At 44.5% G+C, this 12,967-nt stretch overlaps 2 protein-coding genes across 3 annotated transcripts in view; one reads left to right on the top strand and one right to left on the bottom strand.

Annotated features, from left to right (window-relative positions):
* TK2 (thymidine kinase 2) overlaps nt 1-12,967 on the bottom strand; it is an 87,166-nt gene that overhangs the window by 44,735 nt on the left and 29,464 nt on the right. The window lies entirely within an intron of this gene.
* LOC144378705 (uncharacterized) lies at nt 7-12,962 on the top strand. The gene is made up of 3 exons (XM_078063473.1): nt 7-782; nt 10,677-10,775; nt 12,535-12,962. The coding sequence occupies exons 1-3, from the start codon at nt 423-425 to the stop codon at nt 12,883-12,885; spliced, it is 810 nt and encodes a 269-aa protein (XP_077919599.1). The 5' UTR covers nt 7-422; the 3' UTR covers nt 12,886-12,962.

Genomic DNA, 12,967 nt, shown 5'->3' with positions numbered 1-12,967 from the left:
TGGGAACTCTGTGCCCAGCGCTCCCATACGGTCATCTCCAAGTCAGCCCTGATCCTGATCTGATTGGGTTTTCCTCATCCTCATCCTGATTGGGTTTTCCTCATCTGGGTGGCAGAGAAGAATGCACCCGGCCGCCCTAAATGGTCTCCAGAGAGTCCCCTTCCTGGCTGGCTGGCAGCACGGAGGGGTGGAGTTGCAGGGATAATGAGTTCCCAGGCTAGGCAGTGGCATCTCCTCCCAAATGGCGACAAGGGTGCCTGGAGGGCCTGGTTTGTCCGCGGGCAGCGAGAGCTGGGTGCGCGCGAGGGACAGGAGGCCGGCAGCCGTTGGGGCACGCCGCTGGTTCCCAGGGGCCAGCCTGCCGGCGGCGGCAACCTCAAAACGGCAGGGCCAGCCTGAGACAGCCAGGCCCGGGGCCCACCATGGATGCCAAAACCACCAGGACCCCCACAGGGAGCATGGAACAGCAGCAGCGTCCCGCACGCCCAGGGGCTGCCGCAGCTCCGGGGACACCCTCACGCTCAGCTCCCGTACGCCCAGGGGCTGCCGCAGCTCCGGGGACACCCTCACGCTCAGGGCCGGCCGCGCAACCCAGGAACGTAGCACCCAGTGCGCCGCAAGGTGCAACCTCAAGGACACCCACCCAGGCGCCCAAGAGCGAATCGGAGAAGGCCGCCATCCAAAAGCGTGCTGAAGGACGGGCCCTAGTCCCGCTCCAATTCAGGGACAGCTTCAAGCATTTTTTCTTCTCGCCCACGGGAATGTTGAAGATCTTCAGGCTGGTGAGCAGAGAGAGCTGGTGATGCGGGGTGGGTGCGGCCTCGGGGAGTGAGTCCCAGGGGGCGCCAACTCCCAAAAGCTTCCCGACTTCCCGACTTCCCTTTGCCAGCCAGTTTGTTCTGCCTCATCTTTCCTCCCTTCTCACCTTGCTCCTCCCCACACTCAACCGTTATTACTAAACCAGCACTGTTTTTCCTGTCTTACTTTGTATTTCTCAGGTTTTCCCTCACAAAGGGAATTAGGGAAGCAGTGAAGAGCAGAAATGTATAAATTAGCAAACAAAAATAATTGAATTGACCAAAATTGATAAACCAATGGCTAGTATAATAGGGGGAAAAAAGGGTGAAAAGAGAACATATATTTAGACACCAGACAGGGAAAATAATCACAAAGGATGAAGAAACTGAGGATCCCCAAGAGTACTTTACAAAACAAATAAACCTAACTGAAAGAAATAGTTTATTTTATAGGAAAATATAATTACCAAAACTAACCCCAGAATAGAGAAAGCCTAACCAGACCAACGTAAACACAGAAGAAAATGAGAACAAATCAAATGAGTATCTTTCAAAAATTTATCAGGGCCAGACTTTTTTACACATTAACTCTTTCAAACTTCCATGGGATGTAGTTCTGATACTACTGAAACTTTTTCAAAGAATGGAGAAAGAAGAAGCCCTTCTGAATTATTTTTTCAAAGTAGTATAACACTGATATCAAAACCTGACGAAGTCAGAAAAAGAAAATAGAAATCTCACTTGTATCAAAGCAACAAGTATTAATATATTAGCAGAAAATATTCAGTACTTTTTTAAAAATACACCATGATGATGCAGTATTAGGACTCTATTAAAATAACCAACAATAGGGCGCCTGGGTGCCTCAGTTGGTTAAGCGACTGCTTTCGGCTCAGGTCATAATCCTGGCTGGAGTCCCCGGATCGAGTCCCGCATCGGGCTCCCTGCTCGGCAGGAAGTCTGCTTCTCCCTCTGACCCTAACCCCTCTCATGTGCTCTCTCTCATTCTCTCTCTCTCAAATAAATAAATAAAATCTTTAAAAAAAATAAAATAACCAAAAATATAGGTAAAAGGAGAACAAATTAGGAGACTATATCAAATAAGGAAAAGAACACATTTGACAAAATTCAACATTCATCTCTGATTGCAAAAAAAAAGAGATCCATAAAATAGAAATACATAGATAGTTTATCGACATTATAAAAATAAACCCCAAAGTCAGCATCATATATAATTAAGCATTAGAAGTATTCCCATTAAATGAGGAACAAAGAGGATGCCCTCATCAATACCGTTATTCAGTATTTTTCTAGAACTGCTAATCATCACAATTAGGAAAAATAAGTAACAGTTGAAAAGATGAGGCAAAATATATCATTTTTTCAGCTGATATCACTGCCTAAAAAACTCAAAATCAACTGTGAAACAAGTTAGAACAAGATAATTTCTACTAACTCAGTAGAAATGAACAAACAAGCATTTAAAATAGAAGAAAATATTTCTCTTTACAACAGCAATCAAAATGGTAAACTATCTAAGATTAAATGAAATAAATTTGAAAGACCTATATCAAGAAAACTCAAAAAACTCAGATATTTCAAAACTACTAAAAATAACTGGAAAGATATACTTTGTTCTTAAATAGTAAAAGTAAATCTTTTAATCTTTCAAAATTAGAAGCTAAATGAAATCCCAATTAAAATACCAACAGGCTGGGGCACCTGGGTGGCTCAGTCGGTTAAGTGTCTGCCTTTGGCTCAGGTCATGATCCCAGGGTCCTGGGATCGAGCCCCACATCGGGCTCCCTGCTCGGCAGGAAGCCTGCTCCCCCTGCTTGTGTTCCGTCTCTCGCTGTCTCTCTCTCTGTCAAATAAATAAATAAAATCTTTAAAAAATAAATCAATAAAATAAAATAAAAAACCAACAGGCTTAGCTTGGGGAACTTGACCAAGACAAACATGGGAGACACATACAATCTGAGGATGAGCACTGAAAGGGGGACTAGGTCAGACAATAATATAAAATAAATTGCCTATAATTGCAAAAGTACTAGAGAAGAAATCAGCACCTCAATGGAAGAGGATAGTCTCAAAAGAAACCCAAATATACCTGGGAATTTAGTACATGATAAAGTTTGGATTTCAGATGAGCGGGGAAAATACTGGTGTTTCCCAATAAATGATGTTGGGATAATCAGCACTAAGTTTAGAAAGAAAGAAAACTGGAGCTCTACCTCTTTCTATCAAAATCAGTATATATTTATTCTACTTGTATATACTTCTTTCCAGTATGAAATAAACACTGTGAACAGTAGTTACTTTTCAGGAGATAGACTAGTGTTGGGTTGAGGGAGAAGAAAGAGACCGGAGTTATTTTTCTTTTTCTTTTTCTTTTTTTTTTAAAGATTTTATTTATTTATTTGACAGAGAGAGACAGACAGAGCACAAGCAGGGGGAGCAGCAGAGGGAGAGGGAGAAGCAGGCTCTCCGCTGAGCAGGGAGCCCGATGCGGGGCTCGATCCCAGGACCCTGGGATCATGACCTGAGCCGAAGGCAAACGCTTAACTGCTGAGCCACCCAGGTGCCCCAGACTGGAGTTATTTTTCATTCTTCTATACTTAATGTGCACTTTTATTATTTCCATGTATTATTTCATTTCTTGGAAATATGAGAAATTTTGCAAATAAAATGTCTGTACAAAACAATACAGGCAAGTGCAATATAATCAGATTTACATTCTAACAGTTTATGGGTTTGCTTTGTTTTTTCCTAGCCCATGTGCATTAAAATAAATCCTGTTTCTTTTATTGCAGGGTCTTCTCATAGGAGCATTAGTTTGTTTTGTCATTGCCAGAGCCAATGAGCCGTTTATAGCCATCACAGTTCTGGAAATCTGCATCGTTCTTTTTTTTATTCTAATATATATGCTAACCCTTCAGCACTTGCTGGTTAATTTAGATTGGCCCTTACTTGTAAGTGTTTATTTGCATAATTCAAATATAAGCTTTGCCCTCGGTCCCAGAGTAAAGTCTCTCCTCAAGTGAAAGCAAAAGAGCTATCTCTCTGGACAAGAACATAACTGAGCTGTGACAGGGTGTTGCCCTAGTCCCAGGGGAGAAACTGGCCTAACACCCAGAAAGATTCCTTGGACACTTCTGTCCATAGCACAACCAACACACACACCTGCTTCCATCTCATTATGGCACTGAACACATGGTACTTTGCAGCTTGTCCTAAAGAAAATTTCAATTAGTATATTCAGTAGGTAAACACACTTCTCATCCATTGCTTGTAAAACAGCACATGCTTCTACTTTTCAAACAGCAGCTATTCTAACATTATAAACATTTCCTCCCCTGCATAAGCAAGAGTTGGCACGGCGAAGTTGTAGAAAATTGTCACCCACACCCTGAAAGATTGCAGGAGTCAATCTTTTCATGGATATTAGGGTCCATGCGCCCAAAGAGGTGCCACATGGTGGAGTATTCAAGAAAAGACATTGCATTGCCTTCTTTAGTAGCTTTTTCCAGAACTTCATATTCTTTACCAACTGAAAAATTCCTGAAGCTAATCCCTCAGGTCTCAGATAAATCCTATTTATTGTGGAGCCTGAGGTTCTGCATCCTTGCAGACTGGAGAACTACTGTTCTGTCCAGATACAGACATGGGCCCACTTCCTGGCCCTGGCGCCTTCCTAGCTGTGTGAACTTTAGCCTCAGTTTCCCCATCTAGGAAATTCAGCAAAGGAAAAGGGTGATCATAATAACTACCTCATAGGGTCCCTGCAGCACTTAAATGTGTTTAAAGCAAATAGCACAATGCTCAGCACAAAGCAAAAGCTAACATTCACTTACAAAGTGTCCATCAGACCCCATAAAGTAGTTAGATGGCTTTTACCATTTTATCTTGCACTGTGACCAATCCTAACTCAGAGGTCAGGCCTCTCCCACAGCCCACTTCCTTATAGTACCTTTTTCTAACCTTAAGGTAGGACTGGTTGCTATTGAGCTAAACTCAAAATACATTCTTGAAGCATGTGAGGGATTTTCTAAAAAAGCTGCTGAGCTCTCTTTATCCCACAGAGTGCAGAGCAACAGGAAGCAGACAAAGCAAAATATGAGCAACTCTAATTGGACATATGGAAGACCCTCTTAGTTATGGAGAGCTATAAGGATAAAGAGGTTTCTGAGGGGAAACTAAAATCTCTGTCCGTGGAGATTTTCAAGAAGGGAAGGTAAATAAACCATTTTGAGCTCACAGTATGTGCCAGATACTTTTTCATACGTGTTGCCTTATTTAATCCTCACAACAACCCAGTGAGGTTATAGTTTAGCCGATGAGAAGACTTGATGAAAGAGATGAAGTTGCTCATGGCCATAGGCAGTCACTTGGAAACTCAGGCCTGGCTCTAACCCAAACTCCTTCCAGACTTTTTGCCCTATTGCCTTACAATGGTTTCTCTGTCTCCACCCTCCCTTCATTGTTATCCTCCTCGGATTCTCTAAATTTTATGTTCTCTGTATCTTCTCCTGTCTCCTCGTGGTTTCCTTAAAATATGGAGCTAGAGATGAACAGATTAGCCTGGAGGGCGGGTACAGGTCCTTAGGGCAGGTGACTGAGGGCACCACAGCACCAAGGTCAGCTGTGGACTAGAGCCCTCTGAGGAAAGGTCCACTGCTATAAAGCTGGAGGGCTGGATGGAGCCTCAAGGCACCATGCTTTGATGTAGGGTCCGGGGAGAATATCTAGGAAGTGTCTCAGACAAAGGCAAGAACTGGGGGCTCCTAAGAATGAACCAGAAAGGTCCTATGCGAGGAACTGTTCTCACAGTGGTCACAGACAGCTCAGGCCAACTTTTGTAGAATTGCAGGCCTTCGGTCAACTCTGATAAAGCCAGGCCCCCTTTTGCTACCTCTATCCTTGGGTCAGAGTATTCTCTTCCCTTTGGATGACTATAGGAGCCCCAAAGCGTGATTCACATGGACGTGCCTGCTGAGCTCCCAGGAGCTCCACAGTTGGAAAACTATGAAGGTTGCTCAGTTATTCTGAGGCACAACTGACTAGCAGCACATATAACCAAGCAGCCACATACTAACCAACACAGTTGGTCAGATGGTGTGTGATCTAATGGATTTGGAAGGTTTTTTTTTTTTTTTTAAAGATTTTATTTATTTATTTGATAGAGACACAGCGAGAGAGGGAACACAATCAGGGGGGAGTGGGAGAGAGAGAAGCAGGCTTCCCGCTGAGCGGGAGCCCGATGTGGGGCTCGATCCCAGGACCCTGGGACCATGACCTGAGCCGAAGGCAGACGCTTAACGACTGAGCTACCCAGGCGCCCCTGGATTTGGAAGGTTTTTTAAAAGACCCATCAAAAAAGGATCCAGGGGCGCCTGGGTGGCTCAGTTGGTTAAGCGACTGCCTTCGGCTCAGGTCATAATCCTGGAGTCCTGGGATCGAGTCCCACATCGGGCTCCCTGCTCGGCAGGGAGTCTGCTTCTCCCTCTGACCCTCTCATGCTCTGTCTGTCTCATTCTCTCTCTCAAATAAATAAATAAAATCTTTAAAAAAAAAAAAAAAAAGGATCCAAAACTGTGTTCTCCTATCCTGTCCCTTCCTTTCTAGCCTTCTCTTCCAGATTCCCTAAGGTGAAGGACGTGTACATATGAGATTGTTCAGAAGGGTAGTTCCACTGGGTGGTAACAGGAAGGCCTTGGCAGGGGAGGCAATGTGCTGGGTTAGGGAGAGTTTGGGTGCCTAGGAGAGGGCTGCTTGTCACTTCAGAGAGTAGGTGGACTTGGAGATGTGTTGGCATCATGCTGCAGCAGTCCCCTGGGACCCAGTGGAACAGGGGAAAGCCAGAGAACACAGACTGTCCCTGTTTTAGGGCTCTGTACAGGCTCGAGGACCCACCCACACACTGGGGGCATCCAGCATGCACAGCCCCTCTCTCCTGGCAAGATGGTTTGTGCCCCCAAGGTAGAGCATTAGGGTAAGGAGTACTGATTTTAAGTGGCGGTTTCCTTAAAGGCTCCCAGGAGTAGAGTTCCTTATTCCTCTGTTCCCATTCTTGTCTGGCAAGGGGCTAATGATGAAAACTCCCAGCAGGGAAACAGAAAGTTTGATAAATCAGGGCTTCAGATGCTCAGCACAGAGCTGAGCCTCACGTACAGCCCTGCTGAGATCTATGGGCTCTGGGACCACATTTTGGCAAGGCCTCCTTCTCCGGGGAGACGATGGAGCCTGGGCTGGGGGATCCATACTCCAGTCTCAAGTGCATCTTCTTGCTTCTGTGAAGACTATGCCAGCGACTCTGATACCCATGGGTTCACCTCTCAGCCAGCCCTTGACTTGGTATCATGGGCCTGCATCACATCTAGTGAGGATACAGCTTTCCTTACCCCACCCCTGGTGGGGTCACTGTCTTCATTTCTAGACTTCATTATCAATTTTACCCATGAATCTAGTGTCATCTGCCAACATACCCAAGGAAAGTATGAATTGTAATTATCTTCTGAATAGCCCATATTTTTAACACTCCTACATTATAAAAAATATTATCCAATATGGTCAGAGAAACAGTTCTGATCAAGCAGATGTTTTTGCCAATAGAAAGCAATTTAAAAAAAAAGAACATAATAAACATTTTAAACAAAAACTCTACAGAAGTGATGATTCCCAAACTACCAGCAATATCTTTACATTTATAAAGAGGAAGTGTCAGCTTTAGAATGTCCCCCTTCAAATAAGATTAATGAAAAACCACAGTTCTGGTCATCTCTGATCAGGCTATATCACATGTTTGGAGAACTCCAGGCACAAATGGAATCAGTGGGAGTTGCAGCTAGCTGAATACTATATAATGTTTATTATATATAAATTCTTGTTACAAATACCACATTTTGTGAAACAAATTGTAAATGTTCAAATTTTTTTCTAATATTCAGTGATTTTTAAAAATAAGCATTCACCATTAAAGCATCTTTTTCTTTCCCAGTTAAAATTCTACACTATTTCATCTCAGCAATTTGGGTGCTTTATGGAAAAATAACAGTCAAGTAACAAATCCACCTCTCAGTTTAGTCAGAGGAGGTTACCTGAGTCAATAGGGTATTTAGTCAAGGGGGAAAGAAAAAGATGATAAGATGGCACGTGACAAGGCTCAGCTGCAATTTTACTCCATCAGGAAGAAAACATCTCTCGCTCCCTCTCTCTCTCTCTCTCTGCCAAAGATGAGGCCAACAACAATGATGTGTCTAAGGCAAAAGATCTGCCGGGGGAGGGGGGGGTGTAGTACAGAGAAGGCCTCTGGACTCAAGTCAGGCTGCAGAGGGTCCTAGCCACTTACTGGCTGAGCAACCCCAAGCATGTTCCTTAGCCATCTGTAAATTGAGGATGAGGATAATTTGTTGTGAGAATCAAATGAGATTAACACCCTGGCACAGTATGTGACACACAGGAAGTGCTCAAGAAGTGTGATCTATGAGAGAATGTTAGATATAAGGCAAACATTAGCTCCAGAGGACAGTTCAGGAGAGCACTTCCTTGTGAGCAAGGACCAGAGTAAATTACAGTAAGGACAGAGTAAACGAACATCTAGTATTCCAGTGAGGAGACGGAATTATGACACGGAGTCAACGATTGGCTAGCGAAGCCTAGTCTACAGTTGATTTATTAGTATTATCATTATTCATTGGCTTTCATCTAAATTCTCAACCACCTATGGCCACAGCTAGTTAATTTTTGTTTTAAAAAGTTTACATCCTATTTCTTAGTTGTAAGAGTCCTTGTTCACACTTTTTTACTATCTTGGTTTACATAATCCTAAAGGACTAAGCTCCTTGCAAAACTGTAAACCACTGTACCTGCCCTACTGTGGGCAGACTTTTCATTCAGCCCACAGAACCCAGCTGGATCTTACTTCTAACCCTCACCAGCCCTGCTCCTTGTCCCCCCAGTGTTACCTACCAGGTGTCCAAATAATTAGTGCCCCTCCATGAGGCAAGTCACATTCCGTGATAGGGATAGGACTCCTTGCTCAGCAATCTCAATGGGAAGAACACCTGAAGTTTGCAGAAAGTTTACCAACTGTGTACATTTTGAAGGCAGATATCACAAGTCCACATTTTGATGCACCCATGACCCACTCGATGCCAGGCACTTATCTGGTATTTTCAGATTCATTATACCATTTAATCCTCAGATCAACCCAATGAATCCCAATCACTATCCCCATATTTAAAATGAACATGTTGATACAGAGGGATGATAAAACATGCCCCAGGTCACACATCTAGGAATTGGCAGGCTAGAAGAGTTCATCAACAAAATACACTCCCACTATACATGTCCCATACCATTTTGACCCTCCGTGACCCATTATCCACAGAAAGTGCCCAAGATGGATGCTGCACTTCCAACCTGGGGGGATGATGGGAGGCAATAGTGAGAGGAGTTCTGACTCCCCTCCTTGGCAGATACCCAATCTTAGGCAATTTAATAAACCTCTCTAAGCCTCTGCTATGTCCTCTTAAAACAGGGATCATAACAATACTGACTCTGGAGGGTGTTTGTGAGGGTTAAATAAGATAATGACTGGGAAATACTGAGCACATTGAAGAGCTCTATCAGAGCCATTATGATTCTGCACACTGGGTGGCAGGGCTCCTTGCTAGATTTGGGAAGGTGCACCAGACAGGCTGACGCTACCAAGTCAAGACATCAAGACTTAAGGACTTAAAATGTTCCAATTAGATATCCAGGCCATATCATGGTTCTATCACCCTGAGCTTTTGACCCTCCCCACACTAGTGCCATGGACACACTGAGTACCCACTTTTCCATTATTGCTCTATTACCAAAGCCCAGCCTCTGCTTATCCTGAGGAGTGGACCCCTCTACTCATCCTCGCCCTTTATTTAGCACACAAAGCTGCAGTTAGGGCTAGCAGTTAAAGAACCCAGTACTGGAATCCAGAAGAAAGGACAAAGGCAGCCCACAGATGCTAGGGCAGACTCAATTCCAGCCATTTCTTAGGAAAGAACAAAAGTCAACAGCACAGGCATTCACTCTAGAATACCAGGCCTGCTCCTCAGGTGGGTTCCTGCCTCCCTGGGATATGTGAACCCACAGAATAAATATGACCCAACTAACTGCCGGAGAATTGGCTCTACCTACAGATTTGGGAATGCAATTAAATTAGTAAAGTGCTAATCTAAAATTTAAATTTTATATTAAAAAATATATTATGGAATAGAATGCAGAATTTACATTAATTTAAAGTAATAGGATTTTTAAAAATCATATTTATGGAGGTCTGATTTGGGTAGGACCCCATACCTCTAGGTGTTTTTCATGCTCACTTTCTTTTTTTTTTTTTTTTTTTAAAGATTTTATTTATTTATTTGAGAGAGAGAGAATGAGAGACAGAGAGCATGAGAGGGAGGAGGGTCAGAGGGAGAAGCAGACTCCCCGCTGAGCAGGGAGCCCGATGCGGGACTCGATCCCGGGACTCCAGGATCATGACCTGAGCCGAAGGCAGTTGCTTAACCAACTGAGCCACCCAGGCGCCCACATGCTCACTTTCTTATGCCCTTTAAGGAGAATATAATGGGGAAGTTGTCAGTTTTGTTTTTTTTTAATGGCACTCTTTAATGAAATTAAACCCATTTCTGCTGACACAGTCCTATCCAGGACCTTAAAATCACATAAACTCATGTCTTGGAAGATGTAAGAATTTTGCTAACGGTTCCTCTTAATATCAATCAAAGGGAAAGTTTTAAAAAGATATCCATCCTTAGATGGGTGATTGACCAATTTAAATATTTTATGAAATCACATTTTCACATAAAGTTGACAGTTTTCAATTCTGTATTACAGGATCTTGTCAACAGTTTTATTACAGCTGTGTTCCTTTTAATAGTTGCCATCTTGGCGATGCAAGAAATGGAAAGAAGGCACTTATTCTATGTTGGAGGGGTAAGTCGAAAACTTCGTGACCCCCTTTAAGATTAGTATTTCAGGGGAACCTGGGTGGCTCAGTCAGTTAAGGGTCCAACTCTTGGTTTCGGGTCAAGTTGTGATCTCAGGGTCATGGGACCGAGCCCCACATCGGTCTCAGTGCTTGGCGCAGAGTGGGCTTGAGATTCTCTTCCTCTCCCTCTGCCCCTCCCACTTGCTCTCTCGCTCTCTCTCAAATAAATAAATAAATCTTTTTTTAAAAAATCAGTATTTCAAAACTCTTTGCAAAGGGAAACTAGCAGACCATCATCAAGATGTAAAGTTGCATAAACTCTAAACTCATGAAAATCTTCATTCTAATACTCATTCGCCAAATAGGTACAAACTCCCCTTTCGAAAAATGTACACACTATTTTTTGAAATGTTGCAACAAGGTGTTCTTGTCCATAAATAGGATTTTGACTCTTCTGGACTAGAGATTTATATTTTAAAAGCACATGAAAAGAAAAGCACATGAATAGGAAAAAAAAAAAGTACATTGTCAAAAGTGAATGGCCCAGTAGGAAGGAAGGAAGAAAAGGAAGGAAGCTCCCAGCATGTGCCACACACATGGCCAGGCATGTTCTGACTTAATTTTTACCATTCTCATTTTTACAGATATGAGAACTGAGGTTAAATACTTTGCCCTGGCTCACAAGCCTGGGACAAGCTCACCATATGAAGAGCACAAGAAATGGCAGATTAAATGCTTTGAAGATGGAGGGTGGGAAGTGGGGAGGTGAGACTTTGGTTCAAGAAGTTAAGCAATGGAATCAAAAATTAATCCAAAAAAAAAAAAGTTTGACTTCTTTGAAATCAGTAAATATTTGTCAATCCCATTGGATTGTGCCAGGCCCAGGCTTAGTGTTAGGGATAGAGTCCCTTATCCCTGTAGGAGCCCACAGATTAGCTGGGGCAAGACCTACCTAGGGAAAGTTCATTCAAGCATCCAGGGATTAAGTGACGGTGAAGAGAAACATCCAGAGCCAGCAGGATTTGGGAGGCACCTAGAATCTTGGGTGCTATGCGCTGCTGGTCCCCATCTGCTAACTCAGACACCAAGCCTTCTCCTACCTGCCAGGGGCTCCCACCATCTGGACCCCATCAATTCTTACTTGGATGACAGGAGCACCCACCACACCCCACTGGTGTCCCTGCCTCCTCCAGTCCTTTTCACCTCATGGCTTACTGCAAGTGGGCTTTCTGACTCTGGCACCTGATCTCTCCTCTCAATAAAGTCCCAAATTCTGCACTTCCTAGCCTCAACTCTGCCCCCTCCCTCACCAGCTCCAGAGGTCTCAGCCACACCACACTCCTTGGAGACCCCTGTCCACGATCTGAAGTTCTCTTCCTCCCAGTTGGTCCCCTTGGGAACTCCTTCCTGCCCTTTTCAAACAAAGCCCAGGAGTCCTTTCTACTGAAGGGCCTTCTCAGGACCTCATACCTATCTGGAGCCTCCTACAGCCAATACTCTTCTCTGGTCCTTTCCTGGTGCCTCAGGCATCTGGCAAGGTCATTACTGGCAGCAAAACCCACCATTTCCAAAATCCCTTGCTCTGCAAATCGCAGAATGTGCCACAGCTGTCAGCTAGGCAGACACCAAATAGGCAGTGCTGGGTCAGAAGGGGACAAGCGGCCACCTGCAGCCCCCTGCCCCCTGGGATGGGATAGGGAAGACAGGTTGCGGCTGAGCTGCAGAATAACCCAGGCTTTCCTTCCCGTGTCCTGTGTCTGACAGACCCAGTGTCTCACAGCGGCAATCGTGTGTATCCTGGATGGGATTATGGTCACCAAGAAGATAAGGGATAAAATGAGAAGAATGCTGGGACTCGAATACGAAAACAGCTCCTCCCTGCTCCTGGAACCCAAGAAGTCAGGACCCACGCCGGCGCCCGGGAAAGCGGGCACGCCGGGATCCTCGAAACCACCCGTGGCGGCACCTGCGAAAGCACCCACACAGGCCCCCACCTCGGCTGCCAGGCGCACCTCCCCCCAGGGATCCTCGAACGCATCCTCGAAGACATCCACGACGCCATCCTCACGGGCATCCTCGCGGACAGGAGCGGCTGTGCCTCGTCCCTCCCGCTAATCCCCCCACTGAGCTTGCATGCTGTCACCTATCCCGGCCCCCATGCGATCATAAAATCAGGGCTGCTAAATCGGGAACATTT

This window comes from Halichoerus grypus, chromosome 15 (genome assembly GCF_964656455.1).
Source record: "Halichoerus grypus chromosome 15, mHalGry1.hap1.1, whole genome shotgun sequence".
NCBI lineage: Eukaryota > Metazoa > Chordata > Mammalia > Carnivora > Phocidae > Halichoerus > Halichoerus grypus.
The sequence above is the reverse complement of the archived record's forward strand: the minus strand, read 5'-3'. Positions and strand labels throughout refer to the sequence as shown.

Bases quoted from the DNA above. Each gene is read 5' to 3' on its own strand.
- LOC144378705 (XM_078063473.1), top strand. From the start codon at position 423: ATGGATGCCAAAACCACCAGGACCCCCACAGGGAGCATGGAACAGCAG. The intron at 783-10,676 runs GTGAGCAGAGAG...TCTGTATTACAG, and splicing joins TGTTGAAGATCTTCAGGCTG to GATCTTGTCAACAGTTTTAT. The intron at 10,776-12,534 runs GTAAGTCGAAAA...TGTGTCTGACAG, and splicing joins ACTTATTCTATGTTGGAGGG to ACCCAGTGTCTCACAGCGGC.